This window comes from Rhea americana, unplaced genomic scaffold (genome assembly GCF_003343005.1).
Source record: "Rhea americana isolate MKP2758 unplaced genomic scaffold, rheAme1 scaffold_180, whole genome shotgun sequence".
NCBI lineage: Eukaryota > Metazoa > Chordata > Aves > Rheiformes > Rheidae > Rhea > Rhea americana.
The window spans coordinates 378,694-403,670 of NW_028185928.1; the positions used below are offsets into that span (position 1 = coordinate 378,694).

The 24,977-nt window shown below is 36.4% G+C and overlaps 1 protein-coding gene across 1 annotated transcript in view; it reads right to left on the minus strand.

Annotated features, from left to right (window-relative positions):
• Nucleotides 1–24,977, minus strand: part of MOXD1 (monooxygenase DBH like 1) — a 50,168-nt gene that overhangs the window by 18,653 nt on the left and 6,538 nt on the right. Inside the window, exons 2-4 of the mRNA XM_085301850.1 lie at nucleotides 19,136–19,282; nucleotides 17,450–17,617; nucleotides 17,227–17,310 (exon numbers count right to left, since the gene is read on the minus strand). Of these exons, the coding sequence (XP_085157976.1) occupies nucleotides 17,227–17,310; nucleotides 17,450–17,617; nucleotides 19,136–19,282 (399 nt within the window). The remainder of the gene's footprint in view (nucleotides 1–17,226; nucleotides 17,311–17,449; nucleotides 17,618–19,135; nucleotides 19,283–24,977) is intronic.

Here is a 24,977-nt window from a genome sequence, read left to right on the forward strand (position 1 = left end):
AAAAAATTCTGTGTCTTGACCAAACCTATGTCACCATCTGTCTTGTTCTCCCTTCTCCCAATCCCATCTTGCACTGTCACTTTTCTTTTTCTCTGCCCAATCCTCTGTAGCTACATTTGAACCTAAAATGGATATAAACCAGTTGAATATCTGCTTAGCTACACCAGGTTGGTATCTGAACTACTCAGGACTTTTTGTTCTTGTTTCTCCCTCTTTTGTGTCATCTYGAACTAGAGCTGCCCAAAAATTCTGTATATCTAGGGTGAGTCTGGAAGTATACCCCATATTCCTTAGCAGCTTAACATATACTTTCTACTTCTTTTGACAGCTGTGAAAAATCAAAATTCATTTACAATCTATTAAGTTGCATAGACTTTATTAAGATGAACTCATTCCTCAGAGGTTGGGTGCTCCAGTCTGTTTGTGGCAGTGAAAAGCTAGAAGGCTCTTAGGAGTGCCCCAGTGCCCCCAGTAAAATTTGACCACTGAACTTAACAGTAGGCTGAACTCATTTCATTCCCATCTAACAGCTTGTTCAGTCTCTGTTTGGATAGTGATGTTAAATCATCTCTGCCAGAGATGACATCCCTAGGGCAAACATGAATACTTCTGAAGCAAAATTATTTTGCTTTTCAAAAAGACCATATTCAAAAACAGAAAAAATCAGCATATGGAAAACAATATTAAAATGAAAGGAGTTCTTGCCTTGCTTTTGCTTTCAAAGATTTCTTCCCATCCCCTACTATATCTACCTTTAAGTTGAATAAGACAAATATTCTCTGCAAATGTTTTTGCAAGAAAAATAAACAGCTTTGACAATGCAGTACTTAAGATGTTGGAATGCCATGCAGTATTGCCTTTTGATATTATTAATATTAATATAATAATTTAAAATTAATATTTTTAATTATTATTAATTAAAAGAAGCTACTTTAAATAGGAAAAAATGCATATACACCCTAACTTTGCATCCATTGGTTTTCCAAGCACATGAACCCCAGGTACTGGAGGCACAGAACAGGTTAAGTAAGAATATTTTTTTTATTGCCCTATTAAAATATTTTCAGCACAATATTGTCATCCGAAATTTCTCTCTCTGTACTTTATTTAAACCTCTAAATCAAAGTATAAAATAGGGCAAGAGAGGAAGAAGCAACCAGAACTTTTTCATATCAAGACCACCCTTGTTGATGTAAATCAGCACAATTTCACTGAAGTCAGGCTCTAGGGGAGACCAGTTGCTTGCTGAGTACCTGCATGTCTGTCCAAGAAGTGCAGAGCCCAAAACCACCCACTTCAGTGTTCTCAGAAGTCAATGGAACGACGCCARTTTAAACGGATGTACCAAAGTTTTATTTTGATGGCAAGACTCAAATACTTCTTTGCATTGAGATCTTCTGTATTGTTGTAAGTAATCCCTATTTTGGTTGGTGTTATCACCATCACAAATTATTGCGCTAAGAAACTAAAGTATTTTGAAATGGAACTAAGATAGTGCTGTCAGTTTTCCCATCAGATAAGAATTCATTCCTGAATATGTCACACTGACAAAGATTCAGAAATCCATTTCAGTTTGATGTTGCTCCTTACCTCTTCTCCTTTGTATATCTGCATATTTATCCAAACACTGCAGAACCAAACCACACCCACATCACACATACATCAAATAGCAGTATATGTCTCAAGAATTCAGAAACTCCACATAATATATGGACTAGTCACTGAGATGCTTATGGGAAAATTATCTCTATATCTGCTAAGGAATAAGAGTGTTTTTGTCCAAACATGTGATAGTTCCGCCTGCTGCTACAAGATCCCAGCACCTGCTGTGCTTACAATCACTGCTTCAAAAACAACTTCCCCTCAAAACAATGGGACATCACCAAAATTAGAAATTCGCATCCTGCCATCGGTTTCTTAGTGGCAGTTACCTAAACAATAACAGCACTTCAAAAAGTATTTTTGTTCAACTTTCTCTAGCTAAGAAAATAAAAAAAAATAGACCAAATCATCAAGCATCTTTCAAATGCACCTTGTAGGGCATTTTATATTCTTCAGAAGCACTTACAGATAACAAAAAGCAGTGGTGAAGTTAGATTTTTCACGTTTTTATTGCAATTTGTTTAAAGAAATGCCACCTTTCTCTCTCACCTTTTAAACAATAGAGGAAGAAAATGAGTAGGACAGRTCAAAAACTTTTAAACAGAAATAATAGGAAAATCTCATTAATCAGAAGTTGTTTATTTCCCAGGATTTTATGGGAATATTTTCACGGTCAGGTCCACAGGTTTCCAGCATCACTCTAACTGAAACAAGAGAAGGAAGAAGAGGAGGCTYCTTATCCTCCTTGGGTTCTCTTTCTCTGATCCAAGGAATAGCTAAATATGTGTACTAAATGGAACAACTTCAGCAGAAAAGAAGAGAAAAAGCATTCAATTCTATTCTCTGTCCTAGCCGGAGAAGGGATTTAAACTTGCCATTTCTACATCCCAGGTGAGTGTTGTTCTAACTACTCGGTCATTTGTTGTTTCAGCTTATAGAATAAGCCAGTTGTTTATGCTGCCTACCTCTTCCTCTCTCACTTTCCGCATATATTTTCAGAATATCTGCACAGCTTATTTTGCTCTAAGTTGAAAACAAATTCCAAAACCTCTCTCTCTCTCTTTTTTTTTCCAGTAAACAGGATTCTTGTTCTCTAGCCAGTCTTATAAACAATGATGAACAATGACTGAATCCCTCAAACATGAGGCCAAAGCCAGCATGTCACCAAAGCATTTAAATGTGCACATAAGTAGTCCCAGGTGTAAAATTAGTTACTWGAACAGGTATCTACAAAAGATATGTAGATCTCGGTGCCCTAGTTTCCAGACCACTTGCCACCCCAATGAATGGTTACTCAATTTGTAGGGCTCATTCCCTAAAAGGTTTTCCTATTTTAACAGCTAAATATCAATCTTGATTCCTAAATATAGGCATTCAGTTTTACAACATGGATTGTTGAATGTACACATTCAAAGTTTCCATTTATTTATTTTTTTAAAATAAAGTTTTGGATTTTTTGATAGTGCTTAATTCCCAAACTACAAAACTGAAAACTAAGTTAATCTAGGGTCTACTTTTACAGGTCTCCAGTCATAATAATAGTGGACCAAGCCTGAAAAGTTACCATAACTGCCTTTCTAATTTGTTTTGAAAAATAACCCAACTCAATAATCAACAAATTCTGCAGATTTAAGTGACCCATTCATTTTTATTTGGATTTTCATTTGTACTTAGTCTTGTTTATGTTGTTCTAATATCAAGGGACTCTCAGATGACACTTTCAGCCACCCATAGAATTTAAAATGGGTTGCAGTGGCAATGGAAATCAGCCTTTCACTTTCAGTAGTTATGAGGAAACTTGTGACTTTAGCATGTAGTTCCTTCCTYTTTCTTTGCTGATTCCTACCCACTTCATGTTAGCCATGGGAGTCAAAAAAAAAAAAAATCAATAATCAGACACTGTTACTTAATTGGAAAAGGAGACTGAAAGGAAACATATATAATTGCTAACACATTTGTTTCCTCATTTTACCTCATTCCAATCTGCAGCCYGTTCACTGTGGCTGAAATGCAAGGAAGACTCAGCTGTCAGGGTTCATCTGCTCACCGTGCCGGCAACAAGCCTGCAGAGGCAGTGCACTGGCAGGGGACGTCCCCCCGTTCGGCCCTGCAGGCAAAGTGCATTTTCTGCTTGACATTTCCTAACTGCCAGAGGCTTGGAGAACAAAAGCCCTATATCCACCCTACATGAAAACGCCGAAAGCCTGTGGGACTGTAAAAAAAAAACGTAGACACACAATATGTTTTTCACAAAACCAGCAAAAGAAGCTGCAGTTTTATTATTCATGATGATTTACTTTCTTCATCCTGTCCACCTAGCTTGAAAGTTTGGGTAAAAGATATTTTCTAACCAAGCACACTRACATGTATGAACAAATCTGACTCCCAATGACAGATAGGTAAAAACTGATATACTGTAATCTCCTACCCCATCAAATTGTGGTTTCCCAAAAAGGGAGTATCTAARATATACTTGATTCAAATGCAAAATAAAGAGAATGCCTTTGGCAACCAAAAGTATGGGTTATGGTGTTTGATTAGCATGGCCTGTACTGGCTGGGTAGGTTCAAAGGTTTTTAAGAGCACTGTAGCTCCTCTCATCTCCCTTAGCAMTTTTCAAAATGGTGACTTTCAAAGAACATAAAATAACCAATTTTCAATTATTTTCAAGTTAAAACAGGCAAGATGCATTTTCCTCCTATTAACTTAACAGAAGCTCTGGTAAAATCAACAAACTTCCTTCACACTAACAAAGGAAATGCTTACATTCTCTAGCATGAGGTTATTCAGCTTCAGTTTTTCTCCCTCTTTTCTCTATTTCATATTATTCCTTCTCCTACTGCACAAACTGAACATACCACATCTTTTTTCTTATAAAAAAMCAAGCCAATATTGTAACATAACAGAGGCTTGCGTCTCAACCTGCTGATAAGCAGAGACAAGATACTAACGTAAGATATATTAAAGAGAATGAAAATGTAAACTGCTCAAACAGTCCAAGCAGTCAGGCTCCCTACCAGGGAGAAATAGCTCCAGAAAGCTGGAAGTCTTTCTTGCTTATTCCTATTTTCTCTCCCTTTTTATTTGCTCTGCTTTCTTTGATGTTACAGCTGTGGTTTGCTCTTCATGCCTGTTCGTGTGCATGATGAAAGTCAGTAAACTATATCCATATTCTTCCTGTAGTGTCCCTGTTAAAAAATCTAATCCACTGAACTTAAGGAAACAAAATGCTGAATTTATTTTTGTATACAAAAACGACAGCAAGTTTTTGGTCTTGTTCCAGTAATGTTTTTGCATTGAAATGTCAATGAAAAAATATGGTTTTATTTGTTTARGCTCAAAAGCTAGTTTCTAATTAATTTTACCTTTTACAGTCTTCAAATAAAAAGTGCTGCCATTATTCTATTATCATACAACAATATCTAGCCTTCTTTGCTCGAGTGTATACCAATAAAAACTGGCCAAGGATGTTCTGCTGGTCTTGAAGCTATCTGGGATGGCACATTCCTATATTCACACAGCCAAACTCTCTACTACTTCATTATATAACTACCCAAGCCATGCCTTGGCATTACCTGTTCAGTACATGCCAGGGGATATGCAAGTAAGTAAAAGGAAAGAAAAGCAATAGTCACAATTTATAGCAAGGGAAATTCCAACTAAACATAAGGAAAAATATTTTCTCCATGAGAGAGATTAGGCRTTGGAACAAGTTGTCCTGGCTAAAGAGTTGCTGCCATTGTCAATATTCAAAATTCAGCAGGAACATCCCTGGAACAAACTTATCCAAGTTTGATACTAGATGGGACCTAATGTTGGGAGGTGGGACTGGACGACCTCCAGAGRCACTTTATAATCTAAAATATTTCAAGATTTCTCAATTGAACATTATGGAAAAGGRTAATATTCAAGCCTATACCCACACATCCTTCAACAAAGTTTGTGGTATAGAAAATGAAAGGGAATGGTTTGGAAAACAGAATAGATGTCCCTCAAATTGTAGTAACATGTACACATAAATTAAACTGGAGTCTTCTTCAAARTGACTTCAGTTACAGAACAGTAATCACGTAATCAAGCAATAGCATCAGGCATCCTACTATATCCTCAACTAACAGATACTATAGGATGATATTCCATGGTAAATGRCTCCCAATAAGTCTTTAGCTTTATACAACACTGCACATATGTAGTTGGCTGTGAAACAGGAAAAAGCCATTATTCCGTAATCTTAAAACTAGCAGTACAAATCTGACYGATTTTGTGCTGATGTTGCTGTATCTTAGTTTCTAGCCTGTGGTTGGTTATGTTTTTAACTTGAGTGTGCCAAGTCCTTGATCAACTCAGATCAAATAGTGATAGTCATGAAATKGAGTTCTAGTTAAGTTTACCTTGGTAAGAACTATCTCCTTCTTATTGATTATTCTTGTTTTGCTACTTCTTTCACAAATGCATATTATRTATATATATATTTAATTGTATTAAACTATAATAAAATTCCTACCACAGAGTAGTTAGGGCTGACAGAGGCACCTCAGATGCTCCACTGGCTGCAGCTGGGCATGGGTTAGATACAGTAATACATCTTTATTGATATCGATGGTATAATTTGCATGTATACAGGCAAGTGTCCAGTTATGTTTTTTTCTTACAGTACAATCCAGAGCCTAAACTCAATCTTCACTAAGAAAACCCTATAAACTTCTCTCCTAGGTGTTTCTGAATTTGTACTATGCTATTTCTTTAAAAGGGGGGTATATTTTGGTGCCTGACTAGAAGTCACTGTTCACATTTCACTCACTTACCTATGCAGTGAGCATTACTGCCTATCTTGATTTGCCCTCCAAATGTAAAAGCGTTCATCTAAATTATATTCATACAGATTTTTCACATCCTGAAGCTGGGAAAAAAGTATAAATGGTGTTTTGCTTTTAATGACATACCGTGCTTCTTATATTTTAATACAAGAGATGGACATGAGAAAACGGTCTAAGCAAAAGCAACTTCCTYCCGTTCCCACAACCAAATAATGTGATTGGGCAAAGTTTCCTTGGAGGATTGAAATTTCCCAGATGAAAAACAGAGGTTCCATATAACTTAAGGCATCTAAATTTGCATGATTCACCCCCAATATGTATGTTTTTTTTCCCCAAAGTGAGATTCAAATACAGAGCTTAATACAGAGCTGAAATAACAGTACTGTCTTGCTTATTTATTCATTCAAGTTATATTGTTGATATTTGGGTTTAACTGGTTCTAGGTGTAATTTAAAGCATGTAACAAAAATTATATCAATGTGAAGAAAAAAATCCTTACCACAAAAACCACATGAATGGAAAATCTTATTCAAAGCAATGATATTTCCTGTTCTTGATGTAAAGAAGAAAAGATTTGTTTACTTGGTGACTGTGTTATTCAATGAAGTCTCTTATTTTAGTTTTATTAGTAAATCACATTATGAACTAATGACCATACTGTAGTTTTAAGCTGTATAATTTTCATAGGAACCAAATATATAGTTTTAGAAAAAAAAATACTGTTGTTGTGTTGTTAGTTTGGAGAGGGGGTCATTTCACGCAATTCCTTCCATGCACACATATTACTATAATTAAATTAAGGCTAATGTTTATGCTGTACACCCAGAATTTGTATAGGTCAGTGTGAAGAACAACTTAAATATTTTAATTAGGAAAGAAGAATCAAACAACATAATCRCCAATAAAAACAAAGGATTTTGAAATGAGAACTAGAGATAGGTACAAGGCTTCTTGTTTTCACTGCTATCAAGTCCTTTTCTAGATCTTTATTCCTAACTAATCACCTGGAATTCTGCCACTCATAAAGAGTCTCAGATTTTAAAGGTATGTAGTAATTTAGAATAAATCCAAAAGCGGCAACCTCAAAGTAATAGTCCTAAAAAAATTGTTTCTCCCTCAGGTATGTCTGAAGATTTAAGATAATACATTTAGAAATAGTTAACAAATACAACCCTGAGGACTAATCTGATAAAATGGCTGGGTCAAGAAAAAACATGTTTCATTCAGTTCGGCTTCCTGGCAATACATTCATTGCACTCCTAAGCAAGAGAATTACAGGCAGAATAGTTGTGGTATGCAGCATGGCCACAGTCTCTAAGTGCAGCTGACCCACACCAAACAGAACTAATCAGCAATTAATCACTAACATCAATATTTGCTTGTGAAAACAATGTAATAATAAAGTAGTATGTAACCAAATATGTTTCAGATCTAAAGCCAAAATGGATAGTCTGTAAAGTGTTTATATTTATTCAAGAYGTGTATATAATTTGAATAGTATAAATAATATAGTCAGCAAAGGTAATTCTTTTTGTTCATGAAATCACTATTAACATACAGTGATGTCTACCTATTTCTTTGAGGTGGCAAGGGAGGAGTTTTTAATTCTATTGTACAACTGCAAACTGCTCTTTTTCATCYTTCACCTTAATAATATTATACATTTTTTCATATTTTAAACACTCCTGCATGGGAATGAGCAAAAAATTTTACCCAAAGACTGAATGTGTGAGAATTTACAATGTATCTGCTTCTTGTTTTATAAGTGCTCTGGYATAAGGATATGAAATGTACTTTCTGACAAGCAAATGCTGACTTCTACAAAGGAGTACCAGAAGAAAACATACACAAGAAAGACCCTAAGCATATAGATGCAGAGTTTCTGTAGTAGTCACCAATCTGTACTCTCTGGCACCTACAATTTACTGAAGTGAAAGAATGGAATAAAATCTGCAGAAATCTCATGATTTTGACATAACATAACTTCCTGATCCAGTAGAATAATTTTGAGGAGCTATTGCTTACATCCTCCAGAAAGTTATGTTTAAAAAGTTAACATAAACATGAGAAGGAACACAAAATATATGTTGCTGAGTTGTGTGTGATGTTGGGCACTGCCTACAGTAATTTTCAGATTTCAACCATTTCTCACCCTGAGAAATGTGCCCTGAGGCACATTCTGGTACTCTTCTGCAGGGCTCCAACACACTTCAATGGCACTTGGCAACRTAACGTACACACACAGTCACCCAACAAGGGTCATTTTCAGATAAAATGGTTCTTCTGAAGTATCTCAAGAAGTTCTTTATTATTATGTTCTCATACCAAGTAAAACTTCATTTAAAATCTTGATGCAAGGAGAAACTGTTTGTCATCTGCCTGTGATTTAGCTGTCATCTGTGTGGATTCGGACGTTATGTATGTTACATGGCTTCAAACAAGAACTACTGAGCATTGCATAACATGTCATTGGAAGCACAAATRGAGAAAGTATCATAACATTATCCGCTGAAGACTGAATCAGTAACTAATGCTGGGGTTGRAGAGTGAGCATGGTACTGAAGAAAAACACTTTACATTTAGATTGGACATGAAATTTCTTCTTCAGATGCAAAATACAGAAATGACATYGGAGCAAAGACATGTGGTCCCACGGAGAATTTGCTTAGGATGTCAAACCTATGTGACTTGTCTGAATTAGAAAGTTGATCGTCAAAAACAATGCCAAGAAATTAGTAGGACCAAGATATATATGTCCTGTGATCCATCCAGATGCTCTCATTTCAAACTCAGTAAGCCCATAAAGCRAGATTCTACTACCTATGAACCTGCTCTTCTGGTATTTGCAAAAAGATGGCTTATAATTGCCTACCAGAGGCCCAATCCTACTTTTTGAAATACTTTATTGCCTGCTATGATAAGGAGTGTGGATAGATTGACTGCAGAAAATTCCCAGGCAGGATTTTCTTATGTTCTCAGCACAGTTGCTAATTACAACCTTATTTTAAAACCATATATATAGCTAAGAATGAAGAAGTAAAAACAAAAAAAGATATGTTACAAGACCAAACAGGGTCATAATAKCAATCCTATACTGATGATCAGCTCATGAAGATCTCAGGATCGGGAGATGAATCTCAGAGAGCGTCACAAGAGTCATGCCCTCCCCGTGCTCAATTTTAAGTCATATTTTAAATTAAGACTCCTTTCAYTTAAGACTTACATGTAACCAGAACTTTATGCTAACAATATATGGCATACGATACATTCTCATAACGGACAGATGTTGTTTTAGTTACAAACAAAATCAAAGAAACTGGAGTACATCAATGAAACGCTCAAGTTTGCTTACGACAGAAACGGAGTAATTATTTTTGCATACTAAATATGGAATAATTAATGCAGCAATAGCTACATTCTTTAATTTTTCTTACTGTGAAATATACAAGAGAAATCAAAGAAGACTACCACAAAACAGGAATATGTTCTAGTAAGAAATACAAAGTCTGGTGTTACAGTAAAATCTGTGGTCATACCTACTTTCATCTTTGATCACAAAGTTTTAGGTAWGCATATACCTTACGTATGAAATAATTTAGCAGGATAAGAGAAAGGACAGTATTTCTCTTATTTCCTGGGAGTCTTGCTTGGGAAAGTTTGAATTTCCAGCCAGKTCAGTTATATGATTCTTTAACACTGCAAAACCTAATGGGCCTATTCAGGCTTGCAATGAAGAGACAGCCCACCAGATCAAAGGGCAGATAGCCTTCAAGTTCTGCAGCGTATGATGATCATTGTGTTGCCAATCTAATTTACTAAGGTTTTGCAGGGGAACATACAGTAAAATACAGAACATTTGTTTGTTTCGGGCTGCATGATGCAATTTGCCAGAGTTATCACATTTAGCAAAACGTGAAAGTTCAAGCCAGGGAAAAACAAGCAGTTACTGTCTGGTATCACTCAAGTTAAAAATCAGTGCTCTCATTTAGGTACTGATGGTTACAAGCTGCCCTTCTGGCTTTCAATCAATCTGTCCCTTAAACTGGAGTCCCTTTGTATTTTCACACTGGGGTCTTTGGTATTACTAAAGCATTCCACTGTCAAAAAGCAGAGTTACCCTTGGCAACAAGTTTTTTTGGAGTTTTTGATTCCTTATCAGAGATTGCTCTGAAACTGAACATGAAGATTAACTTGCAGCTGCTGGTGTACTCTAATACAGGCGATTCTTTAACTAAAAAGAGGCTCCCTTTTCTAATGAGATCAACAATGGAAACTTTGGTGCTTTTATAAAAATATGCAACGTAGCATTTTGCAGCTAATACTAAACAATTAGGTTTTCTTATTGAGAGTCACATATCTACTTCAGGCTAGCCCTTTAATTTCTTTCTTCAGATGAYGGGGACAGACTAAATCATACCAGGAATGTCTGAACTCATGTATTTTAGATGCCTATTCTAGGATGATACAAATCACCATTTGAAAGTAACTATTTCTTGCCGGTTTATTGATGTCGTTTAAATGGCGAGCTAAGACTTGGAAATAACTCAAGTTAGATGAGAGACAGGCTGGAAATTTACCATCTTTAACATGTTGCCTGGGTTTAATTTAGTATGTACGAGAAGTACTAAATATATACTTAATTTTGACCACATAAACCTAATCCCCAATACAGGGTTTTTTCCCACTTCATCAGTGGTTAACCTGTTCACTCCATACTCATAAGCAGGTCCAAATAACACACATGAAAAGAGTTTTATGCAGACATCCAAAATTTTAAGTACTTATAAAATGCAATCTGCTGTCCTCCTCTCCACTTCTGAATGGCCTCTAAAACTGGGCTTTCCAGCTAAAGATGTTCTCTTGCAGAATTTGAGGTATTTTATGCTCTTGAGCACAGCTATACCACAACCTTTCCACCAGTATTCCTCCAACTCTGCTTCTAGTTTCAAAATAAAACCCAGAAAGTTCAGAACTATATGAATATGAGTAATTCATAAATAAAATAAATGCTCATAGAGATAAATGACTCTACTACTCTCTCTCTCTTGTATTTTTTATTTTATATAGACTGGTTTTCCTGTTCGTAATAGTGAAATTCAGTATCAGACATGCTTTTATCTCTGGGATTATTACTACTCAAGCCTGGAGAACTACTTYCCCTAAGGTAAACAAAGTACAGTGCAAAGAGGCTAACAAAATAAGAGGAAAAATGGATGGAGTGTTGAAACTAGCATGGTCATGCTACACACTAAAGCTGAAAAACTTCATACAAATCAACTGTGGCATGCCTGGCATGTAGAATATACATAACTTTCCTCCACCAATAACTAGTGCAAATTTTCAGAAGTGTACCCACAGCATTAAACAATTTGCTGTGTGTAATGGTTGAGCATAGGTATAGAAAATTACAGAAAATCTAAAGACAGTGGAGGAAGTGCTGTATTTTAAAGTTTTTCTTTTTGCAACAGAAAAAAAAAATTGTGCACATGGGAGACTGGAGGTTAATGTAAAGCAATGACCTTTTAGTAGAGGCAGTTATATTTATATGTAATCCAAATAAATTAAACAAATGGAAGAGATGTGGCATTGAAAAGTAAGCTGAAGACAGTAATAAAAAAGCTGTATCTGCAGAACCACAGGTAGAAAGAGAAGAGAGAAGTTAAAAACAAGCTTTGTAATACAGCTTTGGGGAAAAGTATTTCTCGTGAATGTGAAACAAACTTTCACTTTCAGGACACTGGTAAACATCTGCATGATGCCAGCTCATGGAAAGCAAAAAATAAAATCAGCAAATAAGCAGAAAAAAACAATCATCAGCACGTAGCCTTACAAATTGAAGTAGAGTAACCTTGAGTCAACACCCACACCCACACGCATGCATGCACACTGAAAATCATGAGAACCAGACATCTCAATTAGTTCATTAAGGGATTTCAGAAGCCCCAGTGTGCTGCCACTGAATAATTTTTTTAAACTGAAAGAGACAAAGTAAAGAGACATTAAAAATGAAAGATTTACAAGACTGAAGGTGCTGCACAGACAGCTCTTTTCAATATGTGCTCCTTTCACTAAGTACCTCTCACTGTCCAAGCCTCTCCCAGCCCTGGCATCGCACTGACTGCCCGTCTGTCAGGCTTATTCACACCCACATGAGCTGCCCTCAGTGTGGCTTATGCAGGGAGACAGAAACCTTTTCATGAAGAGGGTGGTGCATGGACATGCCTGTGTGTCTGCTTTACCAGCAGCTCTGAGAAGTCCTCTTGGAGTAGAGGTCCTTCTCCAGGTGCATTCATCAAAGCAGGAAAACTTTCTTTAGTGATGTGATGAATAAGCACAAGCAGGATCAGTCAGAGAAATTGTATTTACAGTGCAATATAAAAATCTTAGCAAGAAATAACCTTAAACTCAATTCCAGAAAGTCTGGGGTAATAAATGGAATGCTTTTCTTTTTCTTTCTTTTTTTTTTTCCTAAGAAAGCTACTTCTGAGAAAACTCAAGTCTAACCTCTGTATGTGGGAAAAAAATCRTACTATACATGTGGTAGTAAGCCCTAAGCATACAACACAGCCTGAAGCTCAAAGCAGCAAAACTGGCAAACGCACATTTTGCAGACAAGTGATGATGCGTGTTCTCCCATATGAAGGCAGTCAGGATCTGGGGTTGCAGGACCACCACAGAGCCATCCTACAAACTGACTGACACAAGAGAGTTTCTTGCTGCTACCTCCAAGTGATCCCTTTCATCTGTTCTACCTATTGTCATTTTCAAAATCAACCTATTACCCTGATGTTTGGTTCTGCTAACAAAAAAACCACACACTGAGAGGGAAAATCTTTAGGAATTCAAAAAATTTGGAAGTAGCCACTGCTTAGCCAAGCAGACAGCTTGAAGCAGATGAGTAATATATTCTGTCAGAGTCACAAAAATAGCCCAGTGCTTGGAATTGGCTGCAATATGAATAACTCTATCACTATTATGTCCAGCTATTGAAAAATCATTTTATTTGTTAGCAGGCACATTATTACTAGAAATAGTTTTATTAGTTATTTCTCCAGGAGTTCCCAGATGCCTAAGAAATCTTATAATAGAAGGCATTGTAGAGACATGTAGGAAGACATAGTCTCTTCCCTAGGGAAGATATTACAAGAAATACAAAACAAAGGAAGATTAAAAAGAGAAATCTTAACCCTGGATGAGTGCCCCATTATCACACTGAAGTGCTGTTCTCCACTGGTAAATGCAGCGTAAGAAGTTACTTATCCATGTTCTTATTTCACCTGAGATGAATGCAAGATTACAATCTTTTCTACTGCATTATTTACATATCATGTAGCGCCGCTTGCTCAATGAAACTTTGATGATTTTCATCACCTGAGGTTCTTGGAAAGTAACATAAATATTATGTAAAGAGAAGGAAAAGACATAAGATCTTACATAATTTACCTTCCAATGATTTGGTATCTTTTATGCCAGTTATTTCATTACATTGTGCTAACAGAAAAACTCAGTCCTTTGAGTCTTTACCCAAAAAAAGCACTTTGATTCACTTCAAAGCAACAAGTTGCTCTTGTGAGCAATCATGTGTATGACTGTGCCTTAGCTACCTGAAAGGCATAAAGGCACACGAAGTACTGGGATGTCTGTAAAATAGCTACTCACTGCCCAAAGAGTCATTCGGTTCAGTGGGCTGCTTTCCATGCGAAGAACACATACCCCAAAAGCACAGATGAGARAAAGGGTGCAGACCTGACCTCCACGCTACCCAGCACCGGGAATTTTTTATTTGGACGTGCACCGCCTGGCCCCCTGGACTGCTGGCCGCTCGCGCCTGGGCACACTCGTCGTGCCCCTGGAGCAACCTTCCAGCTTAGTTTCATCTAAAGGGATTTGGCTCATGAGCTCCAAAACTATTCCATCATACTCACCAAACCAAAGTAAGCAGGAACCACTTGAAGATTCATTTCAAAAGCCCACTCCTGATCCAAACCAAAACACTAATGTAGATGCATCCTTTGACCAAGTGTGTCACAGCACACAACTGTTACACCACCAGCTTACATTTAGTGAAAAATATGTAAATGCTTTGAATCTGTTTTGCCTGACAGCATATATAGTTATACTTATAAATAATGTGAAGTCAGTTGAAGCTAAAAAATATTTTTTAATTTAGAATCTGAATTCAAAATCTGGTATTTGTTAACTAGAGATGATTAAGTCTCTTGGCCTCTACCTTTACTGTTAGTGAAAATATTGTGCAATTTTCAAGAAGAAAGTAAAAACACAAAACAGTGAATAACAAGAAAAGATTCTTATTTACTGGTGATTGTTGCAGCTATTCAAGACTCCAGACGTGACATCTAAGGGTACAGTCTCAAGTTGTTGATGGCACATTTTGTCCAACGGGAGTCAAACTCCACTTAAGTGTTTCACAGAATCATAAAGAAGCGAAGAAATAGCCAAAATCAGCTCACATGTACGCTAYGTATGTAGGCTGAATTATACCAGGGATAAATTTGTACCATTCTATAAACTCTTCTTTTTCCTGTCTATAAAAACGGGATGCATAGGTTGTATGAAAGTTGTACTAAAGAAGAAGAATCATGAATCAGCAYAGATATTTAATTAACACAGTCAGTTTGATCAGGGCACATAATTCATCTGTCTCTCCCTTTATCAAATTTAATCTTTCTTTGCATGACTGATGTCCTTTTGAGTATTCATAAGCCCAATTCTCTGAGTATCCTTAATCTTTAGGAAATATTTAATAGGTTTGCAAGAATGCATAGATATAATTCCAAAACAAACCTGTGTCAGCTACTAAAGTCAAATATATGAAAATTTAAGCTGTACTCCACAAAGAAATGCTAAGGAAGTATTTCTAAATTAATTCTTCACTCTTTCTGCAAACATTTTTCTCTCTCTCCAAYCATTTTTAAGTTAGAAAAGAAAAAGCAATATGAAATTTGTTTACTTTTCTGAAGCCAGAAAATTTAGGAATGCCATTCTAATTTTAATAGTTAATAATAAACAAATTGCAGTCCTCAAAATGTTATTTCTAGAATTATAATATTCTTTGTGCATCATAGTAAAAATAAAGAATATGAAACTTTTCTGAAAAATTAATCAATGCATTTCTGAATGAAAACAATTTTTTAGCTTTAACTGATGAAAAGTTATTCTTCAAATAACTGTGTATGCTGTCAGGTGAAACATATTTGAAGTATTGCAGATAAATTCAGTAAATATAAATAATAATTAGTTCCAGAGAGCTTTTTTGCATAGCAGCCTATACCAACTTCTACCAAATTTAATATGGAAATCATGATTCTAAAGTACTCTCACTTGAAAGCAGAAAGCTAGGAATACTAACAAATATATTATATTCCAGGCAAATTCCGCTTTCCATCAACATCTGTGAAACTAGCTGTCATTAACTTCAGGTGGGTTTAATGAGTAATTACCTGAAGGAAAAAAAACGGACCTCACAATTCTTCATTCTGATAAAGTACTGAAACCCACAATATTTCAGAATAATTATATATATTTCTCATACACACAGTGAAGATTATGTATTAAGTTCTCTTATTTTAAATGAGCAGTCTTACTGAATTCATTGGAGAAATACGACTCTTAGTAATTCCAGATGGAATAAAACTGAATGCTTAAAGGTATTAATCGAAATAAACAGAAATAAAAATGTGGGGCCTGATTCAATAGCTGTGTTCATATAATTATGCATACCTAAAACTTAAGTCAAGAAGTACTTGCTTCAGAATCACCTTTTAACTACCTCTGTCTTTTCTTTTTTTCATGTTTTCCCTGTAAGCCTAAAATAACCTCTGTTCTTTTAATGCTTATTGATACATATGCAATGATTTTAAGGCTACTGTTCATAAACCATTCRATTAATGAAGAATGACTAGCAAAAGTGCCTCCATGCTTGGATATTTATTTTAACTAGCTATATCACTGTGCTGTCTTAAGCAGCCTAGAACAACAATCGGAAGGTGTTCTTTTATGAGGTCTTGTGTGAATTGCTTCTTGGAAGGAATGTAAGAACGAACTATCTTTCTTGCAGCACTCTTAAACTTTCAGTTACAAATAGAAGAAAAGTTATAAAACTTACTACAGGAAATGTTTATGCATGTGAGTTTTGAAATCAGTTTGGATCACTCTGAAACTTGCATAAAATTTTACACTCTTTCAATATTTTCCTTAATTTTTAACTAAAATACATCATCCATAATGATAGCTTTTTTTCATGTTTGGATTGCATACAGTCAAAGATCATAGTCTCTGTTCACATGATGTAACTTGGAATAGCTTCACTGAAGTCAYTGAAAAAAAGGTAACTGAACTCAATAAGGATCTGGCCCTGCATACAAACTTCTCAACTTAGTTTTTTGAATCTAAAATTACTCYACTTTAAGAGAAATTGATGACATTCTTCTATAAAAGTAGAAACTTGATGGAACATGCTTTTATAAAATTTTGCATAGGCTTTGCCAAATTTTTTTTATGGTTAAACATAATTTTCAGCCTCATTTTCTTAATGGAGAGAGAGCACAGAAGGGAAAGGCAGGCTCTCTGTCACCCTGCGTGCGAGCTGTTAGGGCACACCAGGACCAGTCTTTGTGACACATACACATACTCCTGTGAAAACATTCAAGAGGTCTTGCTTTTACTCCAGTAAGTAGGGAAACAAGTTCTGAAAGTACAAAAATCGATTTGAAGAGGACTTGTTACCATCTGAACTCCTCTAAATGTAAAAACAAGAATGTGATTTTTCACAGTCTGAACCGCTCACCTTTATCACATGATGCTTTTCATGTCGTACAGGAATCTTAAACATTTGGCACCAATATGTTGTATCTTTTTCTGGTATAGGCACCTGTCTTAATAAAAAGAGAAAGAAATTATTGTCATAAAAGTTGCATTGCCCTGTTGCATTGCCCCGTTGCTTAAGCCAAGAAGTCTGGTTGCCAACTCATCCCTATCTCCACATAAACCCAAAACCCAAAGTAACTTACGTCTTTGTTCATCAGGTCAAAGTATGGCAGAGAGGCAGAGGAAACTTCCGCTTTCTCGGGATTCAGCAAACGTAGACTCTTTGAACCACGGTTAGACCCATGATAATTTTGACCTGCTTCTCCCATATCTTCATGGTGATAGGCCCATATTACCCGTACTGTGCTCTCCTTCAAAAAAATAAAATAAAATAAATAAAGGAAAATCAAAAGGAATAGGAAGAATATCTTCCTCACAGTATGGCTCAGATAATTGCTGAGATAAATAAGACTGAGGTGTCACTGCATTTAAACAATGACAATTTATACCAGACGAGAAAACATCTACTGACACAATTTTGTCCCTAAAATTAAGCCTCATGTTTCTGCTTTCATTCCTCTTGATTATATTTTATACTCATAGGTTTCAATGTAGATCTGCAGAAGCTGAATCRCTCTCCGAGAGGTTCTTACCATTAATGTAGCAAACTTAAACCACATCTGCAAATAGCAGAGAAGATTCATAAAAAGATAACCAGCTAAACACAGAAAATGAATTTTTCTAGAGGTGTGACTCCTCTGGCCAGCAGCTGCAAACTATCCATCCAAAATAATTTCCAGGCTCAAGTGTAAAGATCTGAATATCTTCTGTGAATTGTTATCCCCTACATGGTAGGGAAGATAGACATTAAATTACAAGAACAGATTTGCATCTTAAAAAATCATCTACAGCTACAGTGCAGATTAATTCTCTGTAACCTATTCTCAGAATGCAACAACCGCCCTTGAGACAAAATATTCTAATAAATAGCAAAGGTCCCAGAATGTTAAGTTATACTGAAGCAATTTGGAGCAGGTGCAAAAATCATACATCCATCGACTGCCTGGGGTTCTGGCAGTTTATACAGCTGCAGATTTTCTTCCTGTATCTTTCAGCTCCTTATGTTGTTATTTTTGCACAAATTATGAAAATACAGACAATTAAAATAGCATTAAACTATTATAGTAATGCTTCTAAAATGAGAAGTAAAAAAATCCAAAGCATAGAAATTGTTGCAAATCTATTAGGTCCAATACAAAAGTCATCAACTTCATATAATTTAAAATAGTGCTTAGAAAGAGTACAGCTGCCACTAGGACAACAAAATAATTTACTATGAAAAGTAAAGATTTATCATTACTCTTTCTCATTTTAATTTTTAATACAGAAATAAAGCCACAGAATACAATTTAATACCATACTCTCCAAACTTTTTTAGAAGCCTAGCTTTGAGATTAATTATAAACTAGTCTAAGACTTGACCAGTGTTTCTGAAGTTGGCATCTCTTGAATGATTACCTGTAACTGTGGCACATAGGACTTGATGGGTACCCTGTTTCAACCCTTAGAAATCAGAAATCCTTATGTGCCTTAGAAATCAGAGAATGTTATGCACTATATTAGAGGAATAAAGCTAGCTGAAACTAAAATATAACAATTCATACCTAACAATATACATAAAAGTATTTTTCTTGGTAAATTTAAGCTGAAAAACTGAGGTTTTGCAAAGTGTATTGGGAGCTGGACAAACACATTTTCTAGCTGAATTTATGTAATTCTTTCCTTTTAACTAACAAGAGAGAAGATTTTAACACCCTGCTTCATATTCCCACATGCTCTTRCCCTATCTTCATTACTTGATCTCTCTACATATAAGCAGTGCATCTTACCGTTATACTCTTATCGTTTGTATCACAAGTGTGCAGTTCTCTGCTAAAAGCCAATATTGTATGTGTGCTATTTTCCATGGCGTATTCCAGGTGGTAATCCTGCTGAGGGTCCTTTTTGAGTACTCTGTTTTCATCTGTAAAATAATCCTGTTGAAAATAAAAGGGGAACCATTATTAATATCTAATATATTATTTAAAAATACAACTTTATGTCAAATACTGAACCCCTTAAGACAGATCCTTATGTAAAATATTGAAGCATTACAGTTTTGTATCAGGTAATAACTTGAGAATGACACTTAACAGCTTTTGGTCTAAAAATGTTCAGCAAGCAAGTCACCTTGATAAACTACTTTAGTCTTGGATGACTACGAAAAATACCCTGCTTGTACAAAACTACAAAAATAAAGGGATTCTGATACTCAAGAATCAACAAGCCTAATTTATTGCAACTGAGATGTCTGGAATTTCAGGGGAAATTCCTGAATTTTACTTAAAAGATTCACATCAATAGTATTGTCATTACATCTTTCCCAACTGCTTTCCCTTTTTTTCTCACAAAAAAACCCTAACACTTCAATTAAAAACTACAGGAACCAGAAATACTGCAGTTAACAGGTATAAAAAATGTCCTGTTCATACAAAAAGCCCCTGAAGTGTTTTGGTGTTTATTTGCTGATTTGAGCTTTTTTTTTCTTTCTCTCTCTCTCTCTCTCTCTCTTTTTTTTTTAATCTTTTTTCTTTTCTTCAGTGAAAGGCAGATGACCCCAGTCTGCAGTTTAGCAGGGGTATCGCATAAAGCCGAAGCTGCTTCGGTACCGCGCCGTCATTAACCTCCTCACCCCTGAATTCCTCAGCGCCGTGGGCAGCTGCGGCCCGGCTGCGCCCCGCTCCCCGCCGGACACCGAACGCAAGGCTTTGGCCACCCGTTTTYAAGTTTTAAGCTCTTTCTGCCTGCTTTGGGACAGCGGACGGCGGCTGGGGGAATGTGYTGCGCACTGATCCCTAGAGGAGAGCGTCTGGCCCTCGGCTAGAGAAACATCTCCTTTTCCCAGAATACATGACCTTCCTCTCCGTGTCAAACAATTTTGTTGAGAGATATTTTTTTTTTCTTTTCAACTAGTAGAACTCTTTCTGATGGCAAACAGCTTACAGGCAGACACCATTAATCACGTAGCTTTCTCAGCAAAATAATGCAACGCCTGCTCTTTCTTGAAGGCATTTGCTTTTGAAGATATCAGACTTTCATTTACTTTTACAGAGATCTGCAGCTTTCATGTCCCTTTGCTAAAGTGGAGACATGGCTGTAAATTTTTAAAATCTTACGTCCAAGCATTTTGATGCTGTTAAATTAGCCGATACCTTTCTAATTCACTAAAGGATCGCTTAGGAGCTTTAATCCTAGTCTTAAACTTAACCCCACCCCTGAGACTTTTGTGTGCGCCAAGAGACCATGTGCACACCAGTCAGCGTCCACAAGCTGATCAGCCTTTTATATACGTATGAATAACTGCATGCCTAAACATTTCATTATGGGTATATTACCTTAGATGAACATCTTTATAAAACCATGCCTCAGTCAGGATGCAATTCCCAGGAAGAAAACAGGAAAAAGCTGGCCATTTTTAACCGAATGAAAACAAACTGTGGGCAGGCTTTGGATTTTCTCTGTCCTAGAACAAACCTAAACTTCAAAATCTTTTTTAAAGGTACTGAAAAGAATCATTCTTTTCCTCTCACCACTCTTCTTGACTATGGGTGAATGAATACATATGTGAAAGAATACACATGTGGAAACATAATCATCAACAGAGAGAAAAAGAGGGGTCTCAGATCTGCAGTTATCTGTTGAAAGAAAGAAAACGGATGGGCTATGTTTGTTTAGAGAAAGAATTTGGGGTTTGCTTTTCCAGGTGGAAATAATAGACTTGTTCCTGGCTGTTTCTTGAAGATGGATATTTTATGGGATCAAATTGTTGGAAACCCCTGTTACTCCTACATCAGAGCTTGGAAACAGACAGTGAATATCTATATGTAGCKCTATCTCTACTTTGAAGATATTTCTCTCCAGAATCTCTGCTTTCATCTAAAAAATAGTAAGGGCTTGCCTGGACTAGAAATGTAGCTTTGAGAACAATCAACTTTTATTTACGTGTGATAGCTTTGCTGAAATCTTACATTAAATTGGATAAAGGCACCCTTTGTATTAGAATAAGCACYCATACATTGAATTAAATTATTCAGGAATAGAAACTTAAGAACAGCTTTTCTAGAATAAATCCACATTGAAATAGATTGAAAGTCTTTGCCTGAAATGGCTGTGAAGAACACTTCAGAAATGTGAAGCAAAGATAGGTGCCTATGAGTTGGTCTACACTGCAAATATTTTTCTAGTAGAACTATGTCATTTCTTAACAACTCTGGAGGATATAACTGTATCAAAAAWTTGCTTGTGCTATAGCTCTGACTTCTAGGAGCCTGCAGGGAGAATGCAAAAATAACTCAAGAAGTTGTGTAGTTAAGGTATCAGCTCAGATGTGCCTCAATAACATCAGTGTCAGCATAACTGTTTCATTTGTACGGATGACAGTCAAGGAAAGGTCACAGATCTGATCTACCATGAGGGGCTCATTTTGCACTGATGAGAGACTGCTGCTCCAAAGGTGCTACGGCCATGGCCCATCCCAGGGCCTGGAGCTGTGGGAAGCCCCCAGGAGAGAAAGGCTCAGCTGGGGAGGGCCTGGGGAGCTCATCTCGCCGAACAGCATTGCCAGCTTTGAGCGGCACCTACTTCTGGTGACTCACCTCAACGTATTTTGTGGGTAGATGTTAATCTGACCAACTAACATTAATCCGTCCCATGTGAAAATTTCTGTGAAGTAATGAATTCACAGTCTCTGCTTACAGTTACTACCTGATATGTTCCACCTTGACACATCCCAGGGTATGGAGGATATTCCCTAAATCCCAGCTCCACTGAGTGCAGTGGAACTCCTCCGAGCGCAATGGCATTCCACTGCAAGAAGCAAGCGTGAGTAAGTTTGACAGGAGCTACTTCAGAGTTATTAACTGCCTCTATTACTATTTTTATGACTGCTGCTGAAAGTTATCCAGATATTCATCACAAAAATCAAATCAAATGACAAGAAAATTTCTGACCAGCATTTGATTGTTCAACTTCTGACATGAAAATAGTTTGTTTGAAAACAAAATAAGGCCGTATTGTCAAGGAAATATACTGATCTCTTTTTGTTTCATACAGTGGTTTTTAAGTCAAACTGCACAGACTTTGCTCAATTTAGTCATCACAGCTTAAGAGCCTTTAACATATGGTATATGTGTACAAAGGCTAATGAACAAAAGGAGGTCCTCAAGAACGAAGACACGCTGACAAGTTGCAGCACCACATCCTTTCAGCAGTATCTTGGTAAAGAAAAAGGCATTTCTCTTTGCCAAGAAAATTTTGGGCATTCCAAACAGCTAGTATCATGCTTAATAATCAAGGCCTGTGTAAAGCCTATTATTTATTAAGCAAATCTACTCAGGCATTAGGACACAAATCCTTTATCTTATTTTCTTATATTTAATTAAGGCCCTTGCAGTTTGGGAAGGTGGTGTCACAAATATTAAAAATAGATCTAGAGATGATTCTTTTCAGAGTAGAAAAGTATGAAGAGATTAAAATCCTTTTTCTATAGCACAAATCCAGTCAAAACGCCATATTTGGGCTACCTACACTCCACTTAAATCTTTGTGCCTAATCAAAGAGAAAGCTGGGTACCTCTAAAGGCCTTTGAAAAGTAGCTTAGGAGGCCAAAGAATGGCAGAGAGGATGAATGCACCAGGAGCCAGACAGGGAACGTTCAGTACATGAACTTCAGTTGAAGTTAGGATATCTAAATATGGTTCCAAATTCTCCCTGGAATCTACTCCCATAACACGGCACTCATCTAGATTTACAAGTTGCATGGATTTAATCCTGTTGAGACTATAGCGTGACATTTGCATCAACAGAATTACAGTGCTTCAATATCTATCATGGCTGGGCTTAAATGTGCCTCCTATTAGAATAGTTCCTTTTTCTTACTGGATAGGAAAAAGCTCCAATACTGTGGCTGCTTTCAAACAGATTTCGTTTTGCCACCTCATATCGTTACTTAGAAAACCTGTATCTTCTGGAAGGAAGATTATAATGATCCAAGTTGTTTAGAATTTCATGGAGCTCCAGTACAGATCTGTGATAATCATCAAACCCTTAACACCGAATTTCTGAAACAGTCTGTACAAACRAGAAAAATATAGATTAATTTACTGATTCAGCACTTGAAACCAGATTTTTCAGCTTCTTGTACACACAAAAGCATATATTATACTTAAAACAAAATTGCCGAAGTTYTACATTAACTTTACAGAAGTGTAAGCAGAAACAGAAGATAAGGGTGAAATGGACTATATTTTTCTAGCACAAACATCTTATTTTGGTTATTTAAATAATAGATGTTTAAAATTTACAATGTTTAGGAAGTGCTAGTTGTCCTGCTACATAATAGCAACAATTTTTATTTTTATTTGATCATTTGACTATGTAAACTGTTTACATTTGAAACATAACATATTTAAAGTTTCTGCACTCTCTTTGATTATACTGCATAAGCTGGTATTTTATGCTCCAGGCTAAGTAGTGCCATCAGTCAAATAATTAGGTATCTTGTTCTTTATGCTAGCTAGAAGTTGAAAAAACACATGGAAAGTGAAAAATCTTTCTGATTATACAAGTCATTTTATGATCTTCATCACAAGTGAAGCTGATGATGTTACATTGTATTTTAAATCCTATTAACCTCTCTCTTCATCTCTCTTAAAAAGTGTTTTGCAGCATATACAGTTTCTGATTGCTGCTATACAAACCATCAGGGAGAAAAATTTCTTATGGAGGTAAAGAAAGACGCAAATAGGCTATTTTACCATTCAAGAACATAAGCACAGCTGCACAAGGAATCCTGACCAAAAAAAATGTTACCAGCTGTCATCACATACTCAAACAGGTGTCTATGGAGCTCCCTCCCTGAACCTTAACAATGTACAAGACCGTTTTGTTTATGATATCCGTTTCCCACGCTAAATTATATGCAGCACCTTTCAACCTCGAGGAGCATAAAATAACCCTCAMACTGAGGCCCCATGCAGCAACTGCCTGGCAGGCTTGACTTGTGAGCAAAGATCTGCCTCCAAGATTTACAAATCCTGCCTGGCGCTAACCTGGGGATCACTCTCGTCCAGAGCAGACTGAACCGTTACGAGAGCACGAAGGTACAAGCCAGCAGTRGGAAAAAGGAGGGAAAAACAAGCTGTGTTGCAACCAGTCCTRGCCTATGGCCCACAGCCAGCTCATGCAGCTCTGAGTAACCCCAAACTAGTGTCAAAGACCAGGGCTGAAGATAAGTTTGGCAAAGGATTTGGGAAACTATAACCAAGATGAAACTTGGTGCAGCAGAGCATCTATCCTCTTATAAACAGGACAGATAAACTGCTATGGTACTCAAAAGAACAGACCAAAACTTTTGTTTAAAAACTCCACCAAGCTATGCCTTTCTGAGTTTCCCCCTCAAAAAAAAAAAAAAAAAAAAAATCTCCTTTTTATTGTTACATTTAATTTAGATGGAATCCTGCTGCCCGTGCTTCCAGCACACACTGGATAATACCACAAAAAAAGATGTTTTCATCTTTTATTTGGTAAGAATCAAACAGAACATGAGTTCACAAATAAGCAAACCAAACTGTTTTCAACCTCACGTAATTTCAGCTTGAGTTTAAGGTAAAGATCTTACCATATTCTTATTTT